Consider the following 26,225-nt stretch of genomic DNA (forward strand, 5'->3'; position numbering starts at 1 on the left):
GGAACTCGCTCTGTAGACCAGGCTAGCCTTGAATTCACAAAGATCCACCTGCCTCTGCCTCCCAAGTACTGGAATTAAAGGCATGCACCACCATGGGCCGGCTTATTCTGTGTTTTTAATGTGTGGTGTTTCTTCCCTGTTGAACTCCTTTGTCCTTGTCCAGCTTGTTCCTTGTTGCGTAATCACATTTTCTATGATAGCGGCTCATACTTTCCAAATACTCCTTTGTCTAAAGATGTCCTTGCTGGGCATGCCAGCCTGTATTTGTATGCCAGCACTAAGGAGGCTGACACAGGAACATTTGGAGCTGTTCTGTGCTACCCAAGGAAGAGATCCTGCCTCAAAACAAACACACAAAAAAAGGGTCTTCATGTTGCCTGGGTCAGAATCTTTCTCTAGACCTAAACCAGACTGATCAAGGCAAGAACGTCTTTAAATGAAAAGACTTCTGTAAAACATGTAGGGAAGCTGGTGTCAGAACTGATTTTATATATTTGACTTTATTACAACTAATTATTACTTCTAGCTATCTTTACTATGGGATCATTTAAAAAATCTGTTTAGCATTGTAAATGGAAAGCCAGCCCATCCCTTCTGACTGAGTCGTCTGCTCAGTGGGAAGTGTGTCCCTCACAGTACTTTCACACAGTGGTGACGTTGCAAGCAACAGAAACTGTGTTCAAGAAGGTTTAAGTAAACCAGGCGTTGGCAGTGCACACTTTTAATCCCAGCACTCAGGAGGCAGAGGCAGGTGGATCTCTGTGAGTTTGAGGCCAGCAAGGTCTACAAGAGCTAGTTCCAAGACAGCCAGAGCTACACAGAAAGTCTATCTTATGGGGCAGTAATATCAGACATACTGGCTCACGTTCGCTAGAGAGACCCTATCCCAGACAGAGAAACCACATTTAAGCTCAAGAGTAAATGGGAGGGACACCTGGCTCTTTTTACCTCTGTAAAGATTGAGTCAGGACAAGGGACAGGTGGACAACGAGGGACCGCTGCCTCCTCTTTCTGAAGCTGTAAGCACTTGTATTGATTCCTTCTTTCCTGAACAGCTGCTGTGCCCTTCTACCCAGTCCCAAACTATCAGACATGTGTGTTCTCAGTTCAGGCAGTGCTACACTTAGAAACTGCTGGAAGGCTCGGCTAGTCGGCTGTTCACATACATTGCTGCTGGCCTCTGACATTCAGGAGAAAAGATAGTTCATGGGGGATGGGCATCAATCTCCAAAGACCAGGCAGGGCTGGCTAGCCGTAAAGGCACTTGCCAAGCCCGATGACCTGAGGGGGATCCTCAGAACCCGGGAAGGAGCCAACTGAGCTCTCCACCTCCATGCGCATGTGCACTGCCCACAGTGAATGCCGAAGAAGTGTTTTAAAGATGAAGAGGCTGGGGGCTGGAGAGATGGCTCAGTGGTTAAGAGCATTGCCTGCTCTTCCAAAGGTCCTGAGTTCAATTCCCGGCAACCACTTGGTGGCTCACAACCATCTGTAATGAGGTCTGGTGCCCTCTTTTGGCCTGCAGACATGCACACAGACAGAATATTGTACACATAATAAATAAATAAATATTAAAAAAAATGTCTAAAAAAAATAAATAAATAAAGATGAAGAGGCTGGATTGATGGCCCATCAGTTAGGAGCACTTCTGCTCTTGCAGGGGATGTGGGTTCTCTTCTCAGCACCCGTGTGGTAGCTCACACGGAACCAGCTGGAACTCTAGTTCCAGGGGATCAGACAGTCTCTTCTGACTGCCTCAGGCTCTGTATGTATGTGTATGTAGGCCAGCAGCCATACTTGTAAAATCAAGATCCTAAGGATTTTTAAAGGATGAATGTTAACTGGGTGTCATTGGATTTCAGTGCTGTGTTCACGTGGACCAACTTGCTCGTGGTGGTGGTGGAACTGTGTGGCTCTGAGCAGGAAGCACTGGACCTGGTTCCTCTGGTGACCAATGTGGTTCTAGAAGAACATTACCTCATCGTTGGAGTTGTGGTTGTTGTGGACCCTGGGGTCATCCCCATCAACTCCAGAGGAGAGAAGCAGAGGATGCACCTCCGAGACAGCTTCCTGGCTGACCAGTTAGACCCTATATATGTGGCTTATAACATGTAGCCAACCCGTAGGGGCCGTCCTGAGTGTCAGACAGACTGAAGACCCGTGGCTGGGGGAAGGCTTGCCGCTAACATGAAGATGGCTCCAGTGTAGCCTTCATCTCATCTTGTGGGATTCTGCAGTCACAGAACACCCAGGAAAGGGGAATTCTGTGGTTGCAATGAAAACATGTTAGCAGTGCGTCAGACCTGACTCTGGCATCCGCGACAGCACGTTACTAAAGCAGTTACATGCATGTTGCATTTTCCTCAACTGGTATACATAGCTGTATTTTTACCTAATGTTTTAGACTTTTATAAGGGAGTTTAATGAATTCATATGAAGGGGTAATCTGTGCACAGGTCCCCACTCTGTACTGTATTTTGCCATTTTCCTGTAGTCAGGTGTTCTGCGAGCTTTCTTCAAACGAAACCGCCAAGCTTGAGTCAGCCCATAGCAAATCAGACGATCACGTGAGAGCTGCTCTGTACGGCTAGTTGTCAGTCACGAGCATCTGACCCGTGTTTAAACGTGTAAATAAGAGTGCGCATAACTCGGCTAAGGAGCTGAGCAGTCGGCTCGCCTAACTGCAGCTGGTGTAGCCCGAGCTTTCACTGCCCGGTGTGGTAGGACCGCCTGGCCCAGCAGGGCAGCGCCTCCTGTCTGCACGAGAGCTGCCTGCATTGGTTTTCAAAACTTGTATTCCCAGAATTAGCTTAAGCTTCTAAGGATTCTTTAACCCATTCCTCTGAGCTGAGAAAAAAAAAATCTCATTTCGGGATTTTAGAGGTAGCTAAGATTCATCAATTCCTAACCTACTCTACGGAACCATGGTCGTTCACTCGGGCCAGTGTTGAAACTCTCCGCATTCAGAGTGACTGTGGAGAACTGTGAGTTGTGCTCTTTCCATGCTCGGTGTCTGCAGATTGCATGTAGAGCTTCCCCTACCCAGGAAAACTGAGGAGCGAGCTCATGGACTCTAGGCCACATGTGCACATCTTAACACTAACTAGTCTGGGCTGCCAGGATAGCCAGCCGGCTCCTCGGAAACAGGAAAGTCTGATGTATGCAAGAAACTCTTTTGAAATAACTGGTGCCTGGGCCACACTCAGTGTGGGACTGAGTTTGACCTTAGGCTCAGTTCCCTTTCTTTGGTCTGAAACTTCATGTATTTGAATATAGTTAAATTTTATTATTTTTTTCTTACAGAAATATTTTTAAAAATTAAAGAAAACTTCAAGTAAAAGAATTAACCTGTTAAGTCAGAACGGTTCTCTTTGATCCGTTCCGGTCTATTGTGTAAATATTTATTTAGACTATTTTGATAATACATGTTATTTACCCCACTGTAACATCCTGTAAACTAAATGTGTTTTTAAGCAATTTGTAAGACTTGTAATTACCCTAAAAATAAGGTTTATTAAGCAAAGACCAGATTCTTCATCAGGGCAGTACTCCTGGGTTGCCTTCAAGCTCATGACTCAGCCGCTATGGCCCCTTCTCCATATCCTCATCCTCCCGGCTCCTGCTCCACAGAAGGAGGACCTCCAGAGAGAGCTTCTGCTTCAGGACCTTTGCATTCTGGGTAGGACTGGTTTGCATGTGATGAGGGAGGTCTTGGGGTGTACAGGAAAGAGGTGTCTCCTGGGAAGGGTGATATCCCATCCAGAGACCCCTTCATCTACAAAGAAAACAGCCTGCTTATTTTGGAAGTCTTAAACTGTTTTGCTTTGTTTATTTTTTTTGAGACAGGTCTTTCTACATAGCCCAGGCTAACCCTGAACACCGTCCCTGTGCTGGGATTGCAGTCATAAGTAAACTCTTAAACCAGTTTGTGATGATTTATTAAGCAAAGCAGGGGCCTGGTCAACAGTTCTATGCCAATAATCTGCAAATTCTAAGAGGAAAAAAAATGTAGACCAGTCTATCTTGAATGATAACTTTTTTTTAATTTTGATTTTTTTGAGACGGGGTTTCTATGTATAACAGTCCTAGCTGGCCTGGAACTGGCTCTGTAGAGCAGGCTGGCCTTGAACTCACGGAGATCCACCTGTTTCCCAAGTGCTGGGTTTAAGGGTGTGAACCACCACAGGCGGCTCTTGAATGGTAACTCTTACAAATGCACATTATTAACTTGGTATCACCAGTCAGGAACACATTGCAGTAAATGTAATGTGAGCCACATCTCTATTTTCAACTTCCCTAATAACCACGCTTTAAAAAGAGCTTTCATTGTGTAACGCTAGCTGCCTCCTCCCTCTGTGGACCAGGTTGGTGACAAATTCACAAAGATCTTCCTGCCTCTGCTTCCTGAGTGCTGGGATTAAATATGTGCGCCACTGTACTACCCAGTTGAACACATCTTCTAAACATTTCTTAAAGAATATGGCATTGATTTTAATATATTTACTAAAAGTACTATTTCTTTGATATAAATTATTGAATTTTTTTTAATTTTGGAAATCTTACATGTAGTAAACATGTTTTAGTTCAGACTAGCCACTTCAGGCCTCAGTGACCAAATGTGACTAGTGGCTGTCATCATTCCTTCACGCACAGGACTGTAGCCAGTTCATCTCACTGTGACCAGCTCTCAGTACTTAGGGTGATTGTCAAGTTGTCATTGCCAGGTCATCTTTTTAAAAACGATGCTGGGGTGGAACATAGGACCTGTGGTGAGCTCACCCTTCCTAGCCCAGGCTGGCCTGGAACCCCTGCTCTTCTTTCCTGTCCAGAGTGCTAAGATTGCAGCAGACCCTTTCTGACCATGACTAGTCTCCCCCGCCCTCCCTTGCTTTGGGCCTATCCCCTGTACCCAGATTGTACTAGCAGAGAACAACTGAGCGCTTCCCCTGGGAGCCTCATCACTGCTCCCTCCTCGATGGGCTGTGCTAGACCCTGCAGTAGACCTTAACAAGAGTTTCTCCTTATACAGCACTGGAAACTTCCTGGCTGAACTGACAGTGAAAGCAGCCTTGAAATGAAGTCTGTCATTAACAAATCAAAAACAGCCTGCAGCCCTGCCTGACCACTGGACATGGGGGCTAGGCTGAGCCTAGTTACACAAAGGAAAACTCTTTTTTTTTTTCTAGTTTTTATTTTGTGTTTGTGTGTGTATAATAGGATTTTACTGTATAGCCCGTGCTGGCCTCAAACTTGAGGCTCTTGCCGCAGCCTTCCAGTGGTGAAATTACAGGCTTGTGCAACCAACCACACTTGACAAGAGCAATCTTCTCATCTGGAAATCTGTGAGCTTTTGTCTGGCCCTCAGGAGAGTGACTGAGATGGAGCAGCTGCACACATGCCATCCTGTGCATCTGAGCTTTCAGAATGCCCACCATGCCCACAGAGACCCTGTTCTCCCCAGTACAAGTCCTTCAGTGTGCGGTCGTACAGATTCGGCTGCTGGGAACCAAGCCTGTCTCCTCACTGTAGTTCTTTGGCAGTGCTTGCTTAACGCTCTCCTGGAATCCCAAGGGCCTGAGGCCTTAGGCTCCTGTTAAGGTCTCTGCCCCAAGCATGGTGCTCAGTATCTTGGCCAAATAAGTTACTTTCCTTGAATATCCGAGAATTTTAAAGTAAAGCAATGGGGACTTATTCCTCTTACCCTGGAACTCCAATATAACTAACTGCCTTAGAGTGGTCCATGTCATGTTTTCATGTGAAACCCAGCGTGCCTAGAGCCGGTGGCTGCAGTCCTCCATATGCACAGTAGGCCTTGGCTTTCACTCAACAGTCCTGACTTAGACGTGTGTAGGATGGGCAGTAAGATTTGTCCTGAGGAAGAGACTGCAAAGACATGAAGTTTTTAGTCATAAATGCTGTTTTGTTTACTTTCTGTCAAGGTGATATTTACCCCTGTCAAATTCAAACTATAGTACTGTGTAATTATGTATAAAGGTTTTTTTTATTTATTTGAAATTAGATTAGATATACATTTTTAAATTTAACATCTGGCTGGACAGTGTTCTATTAACTCATTGAATGTGTTTCCTTTGTCTTGTGTTAATAAATATTGATGCTTGATTGTGTTTAATCCTTCACACATTTATGTGTGCTTATGTGTGTGTGGTGTGGGGACTGAACCCAGGTCTCCTGAAGGCTACATATTCGCATTCACTCTAGCGTTTAGCCACACCCCTTTGGGGGACCTACAGAAGGTGACTGCGGTGGCCCAGCAGAGAGCTCCAGAGCTGTGCCCTGAAGGCGGCTGGGGCAGGGCACAGTAGTGCTGCTTTGTAAACCAGTTGGGTTTCTTTTTCTTTCTCTCTCTTCTCTTACTTCATTTTGTCTTTCTTTTTTTTTAATATTTATTTATTTATTATGTATACAATATTCTGTCTGTGTATATGCCTGCAGGCCAGAAGAGGCCACCAGACCCCATTACAGATGGTTGTGAGCCACCATGTGGTTGCTGGGAATTGAACTCAGGACCTTTGGAAGAGCAGGCAATGCTCTTAACCTCTGAGCCATCTCTCCAGCCCCTCATTTTGTCTTTCTTGGTTTTCTTAAGAAAGGGTTTCTTTGTTTAACAGTTCTGGCAGTCTTGGAACTCGCTTTGTATTCTAGGCTGGCCTCGAACTCAAAGAGATTCGCCTGCCTCTGCCTCCTGAGTGCTGGGTTCCGACGTGTGTGCCACCACTGCCAAGCTTGGATTTTGTTCTTAAATATTATTTTACTATTTCTGATCTTTGTATAAGTGTTTTGCCTGGTTTATGTATGTGCACTGAGTGCATGCCTGAGAAGGCCAGAAGGTACTGAGCCCCATGAAACTGGAGTTAAAGATGATTGTGAGCCGCCATGTGGGTGCTGGGAACCAAACCTGAGTCCTCTCTGCAAGAGCAATAGTGCTCTTAACTGACAAGCTGTTTGCAGCCCCTTGCTTTTTTTTCCCCCTTAGGGTTATTACATTTTAACTTATTTTGTTGGGATGAGGGGAGCTCACTGTGGTGCCTGTGTGGATGGCAGGAGTCAATTCTCTTTATACTGTGGGATCCCAGGTACCCAACACAGGTCCTCAGGTTTGGCTGTAAACATCCTTAACCACTTGACCCAGTTCTTAGGATTTCTCAGAGTAAAATGCTTAGTTTCTGCCCTCTGAGCCTGTGGCATGTCTCGGTTGCAGGCCGTTCTTCTTCCTTGAGCTGGGCTGAGTTCCGGCCTTCCTGGATGTGAGGATGCCTTTGCTCTAGCATTTCCTGGTCTCAGGAAACCTGAAGGGAGTTCTTTCAGTATGGACCAAGCTATTTTGGCATTGAGGCCCTGCCTCCCCAGCTTGACAAACTGTTACCAAGTGATACCCACCAAGAACAGTGTGTTTGAGAAAACACAAGGTGTGCCTTCAGGGCGATGCAGGAACCAGTCATGATGTATAGGAAGTGTGCCTTCAGGGCGATGCAGGAACCAGTCATGATGTATAGGGCAGTTAGGAGCAGCGGGTGAGAGGACAATAAGGACCAGCTGGAGGCCATCATCTGAACTGAAGTTGGATTTTTACTTTTTTTAAGTCATGATCTCTAGCCTAGGCTGGCCCCAAAACCCATCATGATCCTCCTGCCTCAGCCTTTGGAGTTCTGGGATTAGAGATGAGAGTTACTATGTCTGACCTGAACTTAAGTTTTGAAAGATGACATAGGTAAGATAAAGCAAGTAGGAAAAGCAGGCATGGTGATGTACACTTGTAATCCCAGCCCAGGGAAGCAGAGCAGGAGTTCAGACTTGTTCCCAGCTACATGGGCAGTTCAAAGCCAGCCTGGACCACATGAGACTCTGTTTCAACAAGCTATGAGTCATTAGAATTGCCATGATGTAGGACTGGAGATGGCTCAGCGGTTAAGAGCACTGGCTGTTTTTCCAGAGGACCTGGGTTCAGTTCCCAGCACCCACATGGCAGCTTACAACTGTCAGTAACTACCTCCAGGGGTCTGATACCTTCACACAGACATGCATGCAGGTGTTGTAAGAGCGGCGGGGCTGCGTCCCCAGCACCCGTCCTCCCGCACAGCTAGCTTTACCCGAAATAATTACACGGAAACTGTATTCTTTTAAACATCGCTTGGCCCATTTCTATCTAGCCTCTTCTAGGCTAGCTCTTGCACCTGGACTAGCCCATTTCTAATAATCTGCTGTAGCCCACGAGCTGGCTTACCAGGAATGATCTTAACCTGCATCTGCCTGGAGTGGAAGAATCATGGCGAATCTCTGACTCAGCTTCTTTCTCCCAGCATTCTGTTCTGTTTACTCCTCCCACCTATGTTTTAACCTATGAGGGCCAAAGCAGTTTCTTTATTGCTTAACCAATGAAATCAACAGATTGATATATGACACTCCTACATCATGCAGGCAAAATACCAACACACATAAATGTAGCTCAGAATTGAGAATAATTGACGTGATTTATTTAGGGGTAGATTCACAAATTAGAATCCTCTGCTGGAACAGAGAACAGAAATGAAATCCCGCAGCCGGAAAAATAGACTAGACTCATACTTTACATTGGCATAAATAGTTTAAGAGTCTACGCCCCAGTGGGCTGGTAACTTAAAGGGCTGGCTGGAGGATTTCCTTTAGTACCTCCCCCTTTGTTTAAATAAGAGAGTTCTAAGCCTAATACAAAATTATATACAATAAGAACAAATATCTTTTATCATAACTAAGGAAAACTATAATTATAAATTCTTCAACTTCATCAAAGACTGCAGAAGGATATAATATTACTGAAGTAAACAGGAAGTGCATTGTAAGCAACTTCCAAAACTCTAGAATTGACAGAGATATCTCGCTACCTGGACAGTCACCCAAAGTATACACCCAAAGATGTATCGTTGAGGCATCTATCTTCAGCCTACAGGCCCATAGTATCTGGCAGACTTTTCCATGAAGCAGGAAATTTCAAAGACAGTTCCACCTATATTTGCAGTTTATCGTCACTTTCTTCTGTGTCCTGCAGAATGTCTCGCAGATTCTTTTATGAAGCAGGAACCCCGAAGGACCGTCTCACCTTTAGACAAGTTCAGCAGTCATTTCTCTGTGGGTCTGCATGTCCATTTCAGCAGTCCAGGCAGGAACAGTTTCTTGCCCACATGGCTAGCAAACTCCATAAGGAGCCTCTTCGGTGCCTATCTTCCTTTTGAAGTAATTGGTGCTGCCAGGATTGGCATGAAAAGTCTTAAGTTATTAAAATATTTTAAATGCCATATTCTGAAGGTCTCTGAAAGATTTGAAGAATACCCATCTAACTATTTCTATACATCTAGAAAATCTAAGCAACATGATTACAAGCTTGACTATTATAGATGATTATCTATTAACCTATATTTTTAAATTATACATTACTTTTTTTTTTTTTGGTTTTTTCGAGACAGGGTTTCTCTGTAGCTTTGGTGCCTGTCCCGGAACTAGCTCTTGTAGACCAGGCTGGCCTCGAACTTCCAGAGATCCGCCTGCCTCTGCCTCCCAAGTGCTGGGATTAAAGGCATGTACCACCACCGCCTGACTATACATTACATTTTTAAATGAGCTGCCTAAACACAATAATACCTTAATCAAGAGGAGAAATATACACATAACAAAATTCACCTTAAATTTGTATAAGTAAACCAAGATCCATACCAATGCAAATCTCCATAGCATATTCCCCTTTAAATGCATGAAGGCAAAATATCAACACACATAAATGTAGCACAATTAATAAAAACCCAGAGACACATTGGGGTTCAACCTGAAGGTCACTGGCTCTTACCTATACCAAAATGGTAATGGTGACCCCGCCTCCAGGAATCAGAATGAGACTGTGTATAAGACTGTCTCCTCCAACTGGGTTTTATCTTCCCTCCCTCCCTCCCTCCCTCCCTCCCTCCCTCCCTCCCTCCCTCCCTCCCTCCCTCCCTCTCTCTCTCTCTCTCCAGGGTTTTGGAGCCTGTCCTGGAACTAGCTCTTGTAGATCCCGTCTCGAGTGCTGGGCCACTATCACCTGGCTCCTCCCATTTTATATTCATCTCTACTGCTGGGATTAAGGTGTGCACCACTACTGCCCAGTTTCTATGCAACTAGTGTAGCTGCTAGGATCAAAGGTGTATGTCAGCTGGGTGGTGATGGCGCACGCCTTTAATCCCAGCATTCAGGAGGCAGAGGCAGGCGGATCTCTGTGAGTTTGAGGCCAGCCTGGTCTACAGAGTGAGTTCCAGGACAGGCTCTAAAGCTACAGAGAAACCCTGTCTCCAACCCCCCCCCCAAAAAAAAGTGTGTATCACCACTGTCTGATCTGTTAAGGCTGATCAGTGTGGCTGTTTTACTCTCTGATCTTCAGGCAAGGTTTATTTATTAAAATACAAATGAAATATCACTGCACATAAAAATAAATCATTTTTTTTAAAAAAATGCTATGATGTGGAGGATATGTGAACCTTTAAATTTTATATGTTGGCCGGGCGATGGTGGCGCACGCCTTTAATCCCAGCACTCGGGAGGCAGAGGCAGGCGGATCTCTGTGAGTTCGAGACCAGCCTGGTCTACAGAGCTAGTTCCAGGACAGGCTCCAAAGCCACAGAGAAACCCTGTCTCGAAAAACCAAAAAAAAAAAAAAAAAAAAAAAAAAAAAAAAAAAAAATTTTATATGTTGGCTGGTTGATGCCACCAGCTACTGACCATCTCAGAACTGTCACATGGACACATGGACTCCTACTTAGAGGTTGATTTTAGTCTGTGCTATTTCTGAATGGACATCTAAACATTGAAAGTTTCCAACAATAAGTTCCAGAGGTTGTGTTCCTCCAGAAGATTTTGTTCTGGTGGAAGCTCCATACCGACCCCTGGTATCCATACGTCCAAAACGCCTAGAATGTTCTGGTGAAAGCTCCACCTCAGTCCCCCTCCCCCGCCTCATCTCAGAAAGCCTGCCAAACATGGCTCCTCCCCCAGAGGTGCTCAAGATCACTCCCACATGATATTTAAACTGCCCCCCCCCCCGAGAAAACAGATGTGTTTGGGGGCCTGAAAATCATCCCGGAGCATTTTATTCATTAAATCTGGGCTTTTTCCAGTTTGGTTTGATGTGGTCTGATTTAGATTGATGCATGGCCAATAGGCTTATTGGGGTGCAGAAACTTTTCAGATTTATCAGGCACTTGGTGGCCAGGTGACAATGGCTCTATAATGGCCAGCGATGTGTTCTCATGTAAATTCTCACGTAAACAGGCTTACCTGTTCAGGACGTGAGGCTTCTTCTGTCCTCAGAGCTTCAGTCGTCATACCTGGGAGCTTCTGTGGGCATGTGACTCATAATCACAAACACAGTAACCAATAGCTGTCTCCATTCGGTGATTAGTAGTAGAGGCAGAAAGTAAGCTACTAAGATTACAGTGTGAGAAAGGATGATGGCTTGCAGTATAGAAAAGGAGTCGGAGCACTGGCTGCTCTTCCAGAGGACCGGGGTTCAATTCCCAGCATCCACATGGCAGCTCACAACTGTCTGAAGATCCAGTTCCAGGGGATCTGACACCTTCACACCAATGCACATAAAATAAAGTTAAATAGAAAAAAGAAAAGGAGTCAGATGGCTCAAAGGTTAAGAGCACTGGGTATTCTTCCGGAGGTCCTGAGTTCAATTCCCAGCAACCACATGGTAGCTCACAACCATCTGTAATGAGATCTGGTGCCCTCTTCTGGCCTTCTTACAGACAGAACACTGTATACCTAATAAATAAATAACCTTTTTTTTTTTAAAAAAAAGGAGTTATGGAGCTGAAGAGATGGCTCAGTAGTTAAGAGCCCTGATTGCTCTTTCAAAGGACCCGGGTTCAATTCCCAGCACCCACATGGAGGCTAACAACTGTCTGTAACTTAAATGATATTCACACAGACATACGCAGGCAAAACACTAATGCCCATAAAGGGGGGGGGGTGTCACAAGCAGAAAATTTCCCCCTCTATTCCAACAGCAGAAGTAAGCTAAGGAGGCCGGGCGATGGTGGCACGCGCCTTTAATCCCAGCACTCGGGAGGCAGAGGCAGGCGGATCTCTGTGAGTTCGAGACCAGCCTGGTCTACAAGAGCTAGTTCCAGGACAGGCTCCAAAGCCCCAGAGAAACCCTGTCTCGAAAAACCAAAAAAAAAAAAAAAAAGAAGCTAAGGAGCTAGCTACTCCAGCTGGGCGTGGTAGTACATGGCTTTTATCCTTTGTAACCTGGAAGGCTGAAGCCAGACAGGAGTTCAAGGCTAGCCCGGGGTAACGTAGTGAAACCCTATTTAAAAAAGGCTGACAGTAGTGTAGTGGTGGCAGTGGGGACGTACTTATTACTAGAACAGGTGAGAGCAGTGTATGAAACGTTAGGCAACCGTGTTTAAAGCAGGATCCTAGTGTGTCACAGGGTCAAATTGGTTTGTTTTTTTTTGCGGGGGTGGGGGGTGATGCGGGTTGAGACAGGGTTTCTCTGCACAACAGCCCTAGCTGTCCTGGACTAGTTCTGTTGGCCACACTGGCCTTGAGCTCAGAGACCCACCTGCTTCTGCTGGGATTAAAGGCCTGCGCTACCACCGGCCAACACCGCCTACTCTAAGGCAGTGTCATATAGGACAACTTTAAACTTTTCGTTAGGGAACCAAACCAAGGCCTTCATCTATACGAGGTAAGTGCTCTCCTATTGATCTTCCCTAGCCCAACCTTTACTTTCTGCTCCCTCTGCCTCCACCTCCTGGGATTGGAGGTAACACCCAGCTCGTGCGATGCTATCCCGAGGCCAGACACTGAAAAAACGAATAAAAGCCTTCCAACATCCTTTCGCCTCGCAGCGCACAGAGCGGTACCGGTCAAGGTCAGGGATCTCAACGCTGCAGAACACTTAGAGCAAATAGCTCAGCCTGGCGTCGGAGAGCAGCCTGAGCGAAAGTTAGGAAGCGAACCCCGGGACTTGCCCAAAACGCGCGCACCCGGCTAGCCGCGGCGACGGCGTGCCACGTGAGCACGCGGTGACGCAGCACGCAGGCCCCGCCCCTCACGCTCCGTGCTCTGTTTGGCCCCCGTCCCGGCCCCCGTCCCAACCCCCGGCCTGCCGCGGATCATGCCGCCAAAGACGCCCCTCGCGGCCGGGAAACGGTAGCCCCAGACGGTTGGCTCTCGAGTTACACTGGTTCTCCCCGCCCCGCCGACCCCAGGGAGGAGCGCCATCCCGTCGCGGTGTGCGGCTGGGACGTGAGCGAGCGGCGAAGTCGGCGCCGCCTGGGACGGGGGAGTGGAAGTTCCCGCCCCGGGCAGCGGCCAGGCGGCTCTGCAGGTACGTGGGGGCGGCGGGGCGGCCCGGACGGGGACGCGGCGCCGGCGACTACGCAATGGCGGCCACGCGCCGGCTGGGGGTCGCGCGCGGCTTGCCGGTGGGGGAGGGGCGCGGGGGTGGGACCGGCCGCGCGCTTCCGGCCGCGCGCCTCCCTGGCGAGCTCACGGGCGTTGGGCTCCGGTCCGGTGGCCCCGCGCTCCCGACGCCGCGGTCCCGCGGCCCACGCGAGTCTCCATGCTTGGAGGCGGGAATAGCCGTGACGGCTCGCCCTCAGGCTGCAGGCACCCAGTTCTCGGGCTCCCACCTGCGCGACGGGGGAGAACCCCCGCCTTACGGCGGGGTGCGGTGCTTTGCTCTTCCGGGTGTCTCCCTGCTTAAGTTCCAGTAGAAAACTCAGTGTCTCGGTAGCCGCTCTTTCTTTCTGAGGCGGGATTTGTTAAGTAGAATTTCTGCTGCAGGGCGTCTAGATGTGGTCGCCTTTAGTTTTACGGTAGCCTTTTTAGTTTTGCCTGAGACAGGGCCTCCCAGGCTGATCTTTACAGTCTAGGCTGACTTTTGTTGTTTTTTATTTGTTTATTTGGTTTGGTTTTTCTAGACAGGATTTCTCTGTATAGCCTTGGCTGTCCTGAAACTTTGTTAGTTTTTTGATAGTCTATTGCCATGCGGTGTGGTGGTGCACGCATTTGATCCCAGCTTTTGGGAGGCAGAGGCAGGTGGATCTCTGAATTCGAGGCCAGAGCTAGTTCTAGGACAGCCAAGCTAAGAGAAACCCGTCTTGAGGGGAGAGGGAAAAAAGAACAAAAAGTTTATTTATTGCGGGACATGGTAGCACAGGCCTTTAAGCCCAGCTACTCCCTCGGGAGGCAGAAACTGGTTCTCTCTCTCTCTGTGTGTCTCCCTCTCCCTCTCTCTATCCTCTCTTTCTCTCTGCGGTCTACACAGCGAGTTCCTGGCCAGTAGGTCCCAATAGTAAGACGTTATTGTTTTTTGTATGTACGCGCCTGCCTGCATAAAATTATGTTCACCTCCTGTGTATCTGGTCTGAAGAGGCCAGTGGGTGCCATGAACTGGCCTTAGGTCCTATGGGCTCTTAACCCCTCAGCCATCTCTCTAGCCTAGTGTTAGTTTTGGGGGGTGTTTGCTTGTTTGAGAAAGGTCTCATGCTGTATTCCCAACTGACCTTAAACTCTATATGGCTCAGTTTGGCCTAGAACTCACAGCCTTGAAAAGCATCGTGCCTAAAGTCTTCAAGGGCCTCTTGACACCTGCGGTCATTTCAGCATAGGTGTGGTAGGAACCTTTGTGAAAGTGGCGTCACCTGTGTTAAGAGTTTGTATCGTATTTATGTTCGCAAAATACATTTATCCCAAGATTTTGTTGCCAGTAGATATTTTGTTTAAAATTCTAGTTGTCCCCACCCCCACTTTACAGTGACCACTTAAGGTTTATCTCCTATATTATGACGCTAAATGGGGGTGTTTGCCTAGTGTGCTTCGCACTCACTAGGAAACAAAACAGGAAACTGGACAGTCTAAAGTTGAATGAGACATCTCTTAAATAGTGTTTGTAGTTCTTGATTGTTGATCTGCAGGACTGTGATAGTACATATCACCAGTAGATGGTACTCAGGTCAAAAAAACATGATCTCACTGAATTTCCTTTTTTGTTTGTTTGGGTTTTTTTTTGTTTTGTTTTTTGAGACAGGGTTTCTCTGTGTAACAGTCCTAGCTGTTCTGGAACTAGCTCTTGTAGACCAGGCTGGCCTCGAACTCACAGAGATCCCCCTGCCTCTGCCTCCCTAGTGCTGGGATTAAAGGCGTGTGCCACCACTGCCTGACTTGAATTTCCAGTTTTCACATAGGATGTTATTTCAAGTTTTCCTGTGCCTCGGTTGCCCTGTTTCTATTCCTGAGCTGGAGTGATTCTCTGAGGATATGTCTTTAGCCGTTATTTCATCAGTTCTAATTAGATCTATCTAAGTAAACAGGTGGTTTTGTTAGTGTTAAATGTGAAGACATTGGTTCTGTGTAGGAAAAGGGACTTATATTACTATATTATATTATATTACTATGGTAGGTGCCATAAGAAAAGCCAGCCAGCATGATCTACAGGGAGAATTCCAGGACAGCCAGAGCTACACAGAGAAACCCTGTCTTGAAAAACAAAAAACAGAGGGAGAGAGGGAGAGGGAGAGGGAGAGGGAGAGGGAGAGGGAGAGAGAGAGAGAGAGAGAGAGAGAGAGAGAGAGAGAGAGAGAGAGAAACAGAAACAGAAACATAAAGGGCCAGGGTATATGGTCAGCTTCTAAACTAGTCTTATAGGTTTACCTGGAAGAGGAAATCTTAGACGCCTCAGGTATAGGAAGCGGAATAGTGTTTGTAGCGTAGGAAATAGCATGTATGAGGTGAAGCAAGCCAGGCACATTTGAACATCTGGAAGAGATTCAATGTGACTCATAGTTGTGGAAATGGTAAGGGGCTCCCTGACCCCAGGCTTAACACAGCTCAATGTTGTTAGAAGAGAATGCTGTATTTGGTATTTCCTGTTCACTCTGCTGTCCACTGAGCACACGTTAGGGTAGCTTAGAGCTGGGAGAGATTTGCCAGACAAGGGAGCCCCATCAAGATGGAGAGGTGGTGATGTGAGTCTGTGGTTGGCACAGGGACATGTGAAATAAAAGAACAAGGCTTTGGGGAAGCCCTAGCTTTCAGTCTTTTGCATGGTAATGTAAGATCCGCAGTAAGCACAGGTTTTGAGTGAAATAGGTAGTGTGTGATGTTTCCTAGGAGCTGGGGGAGCTCAGTGGAGGGTGCTTGGTAAGACCCTAGCTTTGGCTTCCAGCAACAGCCTTGAAACAAAACTCTTATCATGGAATTTCACTTAGGAAGCCCCTGGCTACAGAATTTGTTTAAAGCATCTTGCTTTGGACTAGAGGGTGTAACTTAGATAGTTATCTGCTCTGAATAGGCCCTGGGTGTGATGATAAATTCTCCATAAAGCGGCTGTGTAGGTAGGTGCATTGAGAGGTGGAGACAAGGCCATCAGAAGTTCCAGAAAGGTCATCCTCTGTTATATAGCAAGTTTGATGCTAACCTGAGCTACCGGAGATCTTGTCCTATGGGAAAGTACCTTGCCTTTACTGTGCCAGCAATGCTTAGCCTGCTGTGACTTCTCACTATCCAGAATCCTTCTAATTGGTATGTGCATGCTATGTATTGCTTTGGTTCTTTTGTTGTTTTTATTTTGGGTTTTGTTTTTTTGTTTGTTTGTTTTTCCAGACAGGGTTTTCCTGTGGCTTTGGAGCCTTCCTGGAACCAGGCTGGCCTTGAATTGAGATCTGCCTGCCTCTGCCTCCCAAGTGCTGGGATTAAAGGCGTGCGCCATCACCGCCCGGCAGTTCTTTGTTTTTAATAGTAGTAATTTTATTTTGTAGGTATTGGTGTTTTGCCTGCATGTTTATCAGTGTGAGGGGTTCAGGTCCCCTGGAACTGTTAGAGACAGTTGTGAGCAACCATGTGGGTGCTGGGAATTGAACCCACAGTTACGAGCAGGCGGTGCTCTTAGCTGCTGAGCCAGTTAACTCTCCAGCTGCTCACTTTGGTTCTTATTTATTTGAAGCTGAGTTCCATCGATCCTTTGTGAGTCTGCCCAACTTGCTATTACCTCATGACAGATACTGCTTGGAACTTAATTTATTTTTATAAAAAATGTACATATGACATTTATTGTGTTTTTAAAAATGTTATTTTAAAAAACAGAATTTTAGCCAAGCACGGTAGGGTACACCTGTTGCCTTGCTTAGCACTTGGGAGATGGATGTCTTGTTAGCCAGCCTGGGTTTTAGGACTCTGTCTCAAAAACAAAGATAAAACAAAGCAACTACAACAACAAAAGCCAATCAGATTTAAAATTTTTAGGAACAGCCAAGAAAGGGTGAGCAAAGTATTGCTGGGCCTGGAGAGATGGCTCAGCAGTTAAGAACCAGGTTAAGCCTGGCACCCACATGGCAGTTCATAACCATCTGTAGTTTCTGGGAATCTGATGTCCTCATACAGGCAAAACACCAATACACATAAAATAAAAATAAATCTCTTTTTTTTTTAAGAGTATATTTGCAGTTGATGATGTCAGTAAAGCAGAACAGGTGCTGTTATTGCTTACAATGAGCTAAAACTATAAACTTACTTGGGAAAAGGCTTGATTTGATTCTTTAAAAAAAATTTGTAAAATTTTATTTTTAATTTATGAGTGTGTTGCCTGCATGTATTGCTTTTATTGTTTATTTGCTTGCTTGCTGAGACAGTGTCTTCTGTGCAGGCCTGGAAGGCCAACTCACTGGGTGGCCTCAAACTAAAAGAGATCCAATTGCCTCTGCATGGACCAAAGGCATATACCTCCCTGCCTGGCCTTTTTAACAACAACAACAAAAAAATATTTTTAAAATTTTATGTACATGGATGCTTTGCCTGTATGTGTGCCTGTGGAGGCCAGAAGAGAGCCTCAGTCAGATCCCTTGAGACTGAAGTTTCATATGGGTGTTAGAAAGTAAATTCAGATCTCCTGAAAGAGCTGCCAGTGTTCTTAACCCACTGAGCCATCCTCTAGCCTGTGATTACGGTTTCTTAAAGTTTTTTTTTCCTTCTATATTTTCGGTGTTGGGGAAAGGGCTAGTGTCATCCGTAAGAGGAGGAGCACTTTGTATAGGAGGTGAGTTTTCACTGTTTTTCAGTGACCAACGATAGTTTCCATCTGGAGAGTAAATGAATTTGTTTTCTAAGACAGGCATGGTGGTGTATTTCTGTAATTTTAGCACTCAGCATGCTGGGGACCAGACTAAAGGCAAAAAAGGGAAAAGCTGGCTAGCACAAAGATGGAGAAATGTTCAACATTATTCCTCAGTGGGGGATGAAAACCAAAACCACAGTAAGGCACCACCTTGTTCTTACTGTACCTTAAATTGTAATGTGCTGGTAGGACTGGGGGACCGCATTGCTAAACTGGGCGGAGGTGTTGCACGCCTTTAATCCCAGCACTTGGGAGGCAGAGACTGGTAGGTCTCTGAGTTCAAGGCCAGCCTGAACTCAGGACAGCCAGGCCTTGTCTTAAAGAAAAACAAACAAACAAATGGTAAAATACGCTGGGCCTGGTGACACGTTCCTTTAATTCCAGCACTCTGGAGGCAGAGACAGGCCGATCAGTGAGTTCCTTGGACAAGTAGGGCTAGATAGACCCTGTCTCAAAACTACCAGAATATGAAAAATAAAATAAATGATTTAGATGAGAAAATTTTCTCTGTATTTTATACATCTAAAGTTTTTTTTTCTAAAGACTTTTTATGTATACAGTGTTCTGCCTGTATACATGCCTGCACACCAGAAAAGGGCACCAGATCTCATTATAGATGGTTGTGAGCCACCTTGTGGTTGCTGAAAATTGAACTCAGGACATCTGGAAGAGCAGCAAGTGCTCTTACCTCTGAGCCATCTCTCCAGCCCCACAAAGTTTGTAAAGAATGGAGAGGCTGGGTGGTGGTGCACGCCTTTAATCCTAGCACTTGGGAGGCCGAGGCAGGTAGAGTCTGTGAGTTTAAGGCCACCCTGGCCTACGGAGAAACTGTCTCAATAAACAAACAACAACAAAAAACGACTAGAGAGATGGATTGGTGCTTAAAAGCACTGACTATTCTTTACACAGGACCTGGTTTAATTCCCAGCACCCACATGATAGCTCACAACCATTTGTTCCTAGGGAATCCAGTACCCTCTTCTGCCGTTCCGAGACACCAGACAAACACATGGCATACAGATATACACGCAAGCAAAGCACCCATGCTCATAAAATAAAAATTAAAAACCTGTTTAGAAAGCAGGGACAACTAGGTACCCACTTTTTAGCATCACTGACATTCAGCAGAAGTTTCAGCCTCTCTCTTTCTCTGTGCGTGTGTGTATGTGTGTGTCTATCTACATTCATTCTCAAAGGAAATTTTCCCCCCTGCTTTTTCCCTTTCTTTTGCCCCTTCCCCTTTTTCTTTCGTTTCCTCTTTTTTTTAAATTTATTTATTATGTATACAATGTTCTGTCTGTAAGTCTGCCTGCAGGCCAGAAGAGGGCTCCAGATCTCATTACAGATGTTTGTGAGCCACCATATGGTTGCTGGGAAATGAACTCAGGACCTCAGGAAGAAGGAGCAGTGCTTTTAACCGCTGTGCCATCTCTCCAGCTACCCCTTTACTCTCTCTTTTTTTTTTTAGAAACCATTGTGCCTCTTTTTTTTTTTTAAGATTTATTTATTTTGTTTACAGTGTTTACAGTGCATGTATGCCTGCAGGGCAGAAGAGGGCACCAGATTTTATTACAGATGGTTGTAGGCCACCACGTTGGTTGCTGGGAATCGAACTCAAGGCCTCTGGAAGAACAATCAGTGCTCTTAACCTCTGAGCCATCTCTCCAGCCCTCCTTTATTTTTGAGATAAGGTCTTGACTATGTAGCCCTGGCTAACCTGGAACTCTATATAGACCTTGTTGTTCTTTCTGCGGGGTTGGAGAGAAAACATGAGACACACGGCGGTCCCACGTGGGTGAACTTTAATGGGGGTGGGGTGACGACAGGTGAGGGACGGGGGTGAAGAGACGAAAGGGAAAAGGGGAAAAAGGGGCGAGTTATGGCGTTCCCCGTGTTTTAAAGGGGGATCCAGGTGCGTCTGGGAGAAAATGTCCTGCACATGCATGGCTTTTTGTCGTGGGAATTGTAGTTCGGTGGGATGCTGGGAATTGTAGTCCAATTAGGATGCTGTCTCCTCTACTGCTTCATTCTGTGCATGTGCGGCCTTGTCTCCAAAAGGAACAGTAGACCTACTTAGCACCACAAGACTATTTTCTTTCTTTCTCTTTCTTTCTTTCTTTCTTTCTTTCTTTCTTTCTTTCTTTCTTTCTTTCTTTCTTTCTTTCTTTCTTTCGTGTGTGTGTGTGTGTGTGTTTTGAGACAGGGTTTCTCTGTTGTTTTGGGGCCTGTCCCGGAACAAGCACTTGTAGACCAGGCTCGCAGAGATCCACCTGCCTCTGCCTCCCGAATGCTGGGATTAAAGGCATGTGCCACCACTGCCCAGCAAGACTAGTTTGTTTTCGATGGTGCTAAGATTAGTGCCGAGACCTCAAGCATACTAGATAAACTCACTCTCTTCCTGTATCTATCCGTAAATGCAGGTTTTTTTTTATGACAGTGAGACATACCCTCCTGGCAGCACCAGTCTACTTCAGAGAAGATAATGAGCATCGAAGAAACTCCACATGGAGTTTACTTTTGGGGGACAAAAGTAAACCACTGAGCTTAAAAATGTCCTTGTCTCAACTGCTGGCAGTATTCTGTCCCAATTGGACAGGCAGGACCCAAATGAAAGTGACTGTCAAACACTGTCAGGGTGAGGATGGACAGCCTTTCAGAATATCCTGCTTCATAGAAGTCTGTTGGATATGCTAGGCCTCTAGGTCAAAGATAGGTGCCCCCATGTTGGAGAGGAACCTTGGGTGACTGTGGAGGCAGGTAGCTGTTTCTATCATTGCTCACATTTTTTGGAAGTCATTTGCTTACTCAGTTATTATTTCCTTCTTGTGACTCTGAGGGTTGAAAATCAGATAGTTATAGTTTTCCTTGTTTACCAGATGCAGAAAGCAAGTTATGATAGAAAGTAAATTAGGTACAAGACTTCGGACTCACCAAGATAGGACAGATATGAATTTGTCAAATGCAAATGGACTAAACATTGTTGATGTATTTATTACCTGTATATATTGTATATAGTCACTGTACTTATTTTATATAGTTTTCTTATATTAGTTACCACCTTTTTTATTTTAGACAAATAGGGAAAATATAGTGATATTTTATTTGTATTTTAACAAGTAAAGCTGCCCGAAGATCAGAGAGTAAAACATCTGCCCTGGTCAGCCTTACAGACCAGGTAGTGGTGACACACCCCTTTATTCCCCATAGCCACACTAGTTTGCCACAGAAACCAGGAGGTAGTAGTGGAGGTAGTAGTGCACGCCTTTAATCCCTGCACTGGAGAGAGGAATATAAGACGGGAGGAGACAGCTCTCAGGATCAGATTTATTCTGAGCATTCCTGGAGGCAGGATCTCCTTGTTGGCTTGAGGCTGAGGTAAGAGCCAGTGGCTGGCTGTTTATTTTTCTGATTTTGAGGTTGAACCCCAATATCTGTCACTGGGTTTTTATTACTTGTACTCCACGTACAGACCTAAATCCTATCTAAATCTTCTATCAGTCTTTCTCTTTGTGGTTCTCCCTGTCACGTTCTATCACAGTTCTCATTTTTCTCAGCCTACATATCCTGTGAGTTAATATTTAGATAACCTGGTCCTTAGAATAAGAGACAGTCTCACTGTGTAGCCCGGCTGGCGCCTGAGACAATCACCTCCTGAGGTCTGGGATTACAGTTGAGCGTCATCACCTGGTGGCTCCCACCTTTAACCCTAGCACTCAGGAGGCAGAGTCAGGTGAATATCTATGTTCGAGACCAGTCTGGTCTACAGAGCAAGTTCCAGAAGGGCCGGGGCTACACAGAGAAACTACATTAAAAACAAAACAAAAAAGTTGAGTACCAGCCCTGCCCTTTATTTTTGTTAACCTGTTAGTAAATTCTCTTTATGAAGCCATGCATGCAATTAGAGACTCAACTCTAGATTGGTAAAGATCTGTTGATAGGAAAACTCAAGTATCTAACATTCTGGCTTTTCCAAATTTTAAAATGTCAAAGAATACTCTCTGAACTGGTTCTCTTCTGGGTTTTTATTACTAACCAAGTGTTATGTGACTGTAGTAGTTGCTGATTCTGAAGCATTTTAACTGCCTTTTTCCCTTTCAGTTGATTATGGAAGATTCCCACAAGAGTAACTCTTCAGAGACTGCACCTCAGCCTGGTTCAGCAGTTCAGGGGACTCACATTTCTCAGATAGCTCATCCGGTAAGTCAAGAGCTAGCCAGCATGCTGAGCTGGCTAGTAGTGTTCACAGATGCACCTGTTGTCGCTCTATATGCTCAGAAAACCCAGCACAGAGAGACTGGGAGATGATGCTGCAAAGTTGGGGGGGGGGGGGACTGAAGCACCTTTAGAAGGAAGTGTTCCCCCTCCATTTGTTTTTTTTTGGGGGGGGGGCGCAGACTGTCCTGAAACTTGCTATATAGACTAAGCTGGCCTCAAACTCACAGAGATCTGCCTGCCTCTCTCTCTGTGCTAAAAATAAAAGTGTGCATCACTATGCCTAATGTGGCCTGGAATTCTTGATCATCATCTTCTAGCCTAGTACCAGAGTACTAACATTATGGTACTGGAGTAATAGGTGTATGCCCAGCTTGGACCGTTCTCATTTTAACAAGTTCATTATGGATATATTGAAATATTTTTGTGATAAACATATTCATTAGAGAATTTAGCTTAATTGACTGACATGTGCTCAGACTAGAAATGTCAACTTAGGAATTGTAAATATAAATTTTAATATAATTAAAATCATGGAGCATCTTCTGGCTTTTCCCTAGGGCATAGAAAGCTGAAGACAGTCTTATTCCTACCTAACACAAGAGTAAGTTCCATAATCTATAGGCCACTGGCTTTTGAGACTTACAGAAGTTGAAGGTGGGATGTCATATGAGGAGGGAAGGATAAGTCATCTACCTCTTTTTTTTCTATTGGTGTTTTGAGACGGGTTTCTCTGTGTAGCCGTTGCTGTCCTGGATCTACCTCTGTAGACCAGGCTGGCCTTGAACTCACAGAGATCCTCCTGCCTATGCCTCCCAAGTGGCAGACAAGTCAACTACATTTTAAGACAAGGTCTCACATAGCTCAGGCTAGCCTCAAATTCACTGTATAGTGAAAGGTGGTCTTGAACTCTGATCTTTCTACCTCTGCTTTAGCGGCACTTGCTTGGATTACAGGTGTCTGTTATTCCTAGCTATCAGCTACATTTTAAAGTTACTTATTATCATTTTGAGTGGTGGTATGCACATGCCATGACACATGATTTGGGGTAGATAACATGCATAAACAGAGGGATTGCAGAAGAGGGAATTGGATGTCACATAGGATTACTAGAAATAAAAATAGCATAAGTTAGTAGGTGGTGTCAGGGTTTATTAGACTCGACACGATTGAAGAGTCAGTAACTTGAAGATAGACAAGTCGAAATCACCCAGATGGAAAACAGAAAGGAAAGGGGGAAGAACAGAGCATCCAGGAACTACAGGGGAGGTGTCTGTTACATAGTCACGCTGCAGATGAGATTGCTGAGATGTGAATCTAGTTGGGGAAGACTTCACTGGATGTGTCTTGGGGTTCCACTGTTCATATGGAAGCATTTGGTGCTACTGATAAAGGCTGACCTGTCTTCTAAGTCCAGGAAGGCCATGGTGTGCCTTATGGAGAATGTAGATATGTCAGGTACCAGGGTGAAGTAGAATGCTGTTTACTGCCAGTCAATGGTAATAAATTAACTAGATATCAAGTAAGGTATCTTGATACCTGTTTGTTTTTGTTTTTCAAGACAGGGTTTCTGACGGGCGGTGGTGGCGCATGCCTTTAATCCCAGCACTCGGGAGGCAGAGGCAGGCGGATCTCTGTGAGTTCGAGGCCAGCCTGGTCTAGAAGAGCTAGTTCCAGGACAGGAACCAAAAAAAGCTATGGAGAAACCCGTCTCGAAAAATCAAAAAAAAAAAAAAAAAAGACAGGGTGTCTCTGTGGCTCAGGCTATCCTGGAACTCACTCTGTAGACCAGGCTGGCCTCAAACTCACAGAGATCCGCCCATTTCTGCCTTCCAAGTGCTGGGATTAAAGGCATGTGCCACCACCCAGTGGTATCTTAAATCTTAAAATCAAAATGTATATTGATGAGTGGACCACATATTTCCCTAGGACATTGGTTCATGGTGTGTGATAACGTTACAGCACCTGCAGACAAGAACCATCTGTGTGTTTCTCAGCAGCTTCACAGAAGGCTTTGACAAGGACTGTTTTAGTGGATGTCAGGATAAAAAGGAAGAGAAGAAAAATGAATGGACAAATTGTAGAATGAATCAACAGCTCCCTCCAGCTTACTTTTAAAGATTGTTTATGTGTATGAGTGCATGCACACCTTTGTGAATTAATGTTCTCTGTGTGTGTAGGTGCCCTAGGAGACCAGAGGACATTGAATCCCTTGGAACTGTAGTTACAGGTGATTGTAAGCTACCAAGTAGGCTCTAGAAACTGAACCTACATCCTCTGTGAGAGGCGTGAGCACTTTCGATCTCTGAGCCATTTCTCTATTCCTGAGAAGTTGCTTTGTTTCTTTTGGTTTTTCAAGAGAAGGTCACTCTGGTTGTCCTGGAACCCACCCTGTAGACCATGCTAGCCTGTAACTCACAAAATTGGAGTTTGGTTTTGTTTTTAAGGAGGAATTGGCTGGGCAGTGGTGGCACACACCTGTAATCCCAGCACTTGGGAGGCAGAGGTAGGTGGATCTCTTTGAGTTTGAGGCCAGCCTGGTCTACAAGAGCTAGTTCCAGAATAGGCTCCAAAGCTACAGAGAAACCCTGCCAAAAAGGGGGGGGGGGGGAATTGGAATCTTTTATTCACAAATGCATTTTTTTTTATAATTAAAATTTGTGTTTGTTTTTTGTGTGCTTTTTGTCATGACTCATTGTGTAGCTCTTGCTGCCCTGTAATCTGCATTTGGACAGGCTTCTGCCTCTGAGCCATCTCTCCAGCCCCCTAATGTAGGTTTTCTTATGTGAGTCAATGTTTTTTTTATTAGAGATTTTAATTTTTTTTTCTCGAGTCTACTATTTTACTATGTGTTATTAAAAGGCCTTTTCTGGTCATGTGACTAACCCCCTCTTGTGCTTCATGTCCTCTGCCTGAGTTTGATAAGGTTTGTGTCATAATTATATTGAATATGTTTTCTGTACCTTTAACTTTCACCTAAGTTCTTAGCTTTTCTCTTTTCTTCTCCTTCTCTCCCTCCTCTTTACATTTTTGAGACAAGTTTCATGTTGAGCAGAGGGCCCCTGGCAGCTTTACAGTCAGGCAGAAGTCTAGACAGGTGCCCACTGTAACAGGTCCTCACCTGAGGTATGTACATTCAGCTCTTTCAGCTGGTTTGTTGCTGTTTTAATATTTTTATTAATATAATCATCTGAGAAAGAACTGTCTTGATGTCAGTAACCGACACAACAATATTAACTGCTGGAATCCTAAGTCTCAGCTGGTAGAGTTCCAGAGTCAGGGCTCCCTTCCTCCCCTTGTCCCTGTAATTTCCTTTTAGAGCTCTTCCTTCTGGTTCCCTTTGTCCCCTCTTCCTGGGCCCTCCTTGCCCCTTAACCCCTTGTGGTTATTATTTTAAATAAGGCGATCTTTTCTTATTTTACATAACAATTCCACTCCCTTCTCTCCTCAGCTCCCCCACCTACCTCCTACCCTGCCCACCAGCCAGTCCTCAGGGCAAGGCTTTTTGTGGGGAGTCAACAAAGTCTGGTATGTCACTCTGAGGTGGGACCAAGGCCCTCCCCTCAATATTTAGGCCAAGCAAGGTGGCCTTCCAAAAATGAATAGGCTCCAAAAACCCAGCTCAAGCAGTAGGGATAAATCCTGGTCCCACTGCCAGTGACCACAAAGACTTCTCCAACCACACATCTGTCAGCCACATTCAGAGGGCCTACTTTTGTCCTATGCAGGTTCCCCGCTGTCAGTCCAGAGTCAGTGAGCTCTCACTAGCTCAGGTCAGTATCCCCATTATGGTCATGACCCCTTTGCTCATATCATCGCTCCTCCCTCTCTTGAGCTGATCTCTGGAAGCTCATCCAGTGCTTAG

At 45.4% G+C, this 26,225-nt stretch overlaps 2 protein-coding genes across 8 annotated transcripts in view; both read left to right on the forward strand.

Moving 5' to 3' along the window:
- Nucleotides 1-6,120, forward strand: part of Dip2b (disco interacting protein 2 homolog B) — a 191,524-nt gene extending 185,404 nt beyond the window's left edge. For both annotated transcript variants that reach the window (XM_075960651.1, XM_075960652.1), the window contains one exon: nucleotides 1,863-6,120. In XM_075960651.1, the coding sequence (XP_075816766.1) occupies nucleotides 1,863-2,115 (253 nt within the window). In that variant the 3' untranslated portion in view covers nucleotides 2,116-6,120. The remainder of the gene's footprint in view (nucleotides 1-1,862) is intronic.
- Nucleotides 6,121-13,077: 6,957 nt separating this feature from the next.
- The window catches only part of Atf1 (activating transcription factor 1), a 33,766-nt gene continuing 20,618 nt past the window's right edge, over nucleotides 13,078-26,225 (forward strand). For 3 of the 6 annotated variants that reach the window (XM_075960656.1, XM_075960653.1, XM_075960658.1), the window contains exons 1-2: nucleotides 13,078-13,363; nucleotides 22,247-22,345. Coding sequence is in view for 3 of the 6 variants with exons in the window: in XM_075960653.1 (XP_075816768.1) it covers nucleotides 22,253-22,345 (93 nt within the window). In the remaining 3 variants the exon portion in view is untranslated. Of the gene's footprint in view, nucleotides 13,364-13,529; nucleotides 13,768-21,272; nucleotides 21,524-22,246; nucleotides 22,346-22,920; nucleotides 22,965-26,225 lie in introns of those variants that run through there. The other 3 variants (XM_075960655.1, XM_075960654.1, XM_075960657.1) reach the window with 3 other exon arrangements.

The sequence above is a fragment of the Microtus pennsylvanicus genome, chromosome 2 (assembly GCF_037038515.1).
Source record: "Microtus pennsylvanicus isolate mMicPen1 chromosome 2, mMicPen1.hap1, whole genome shotgun sequence".
Lineage (NCBI taxonomy): Eukaryota > Metazoa > Chordata > Mammalia > Rodentia > Cricetidae > Microtus > Microtus pennsylvanicus.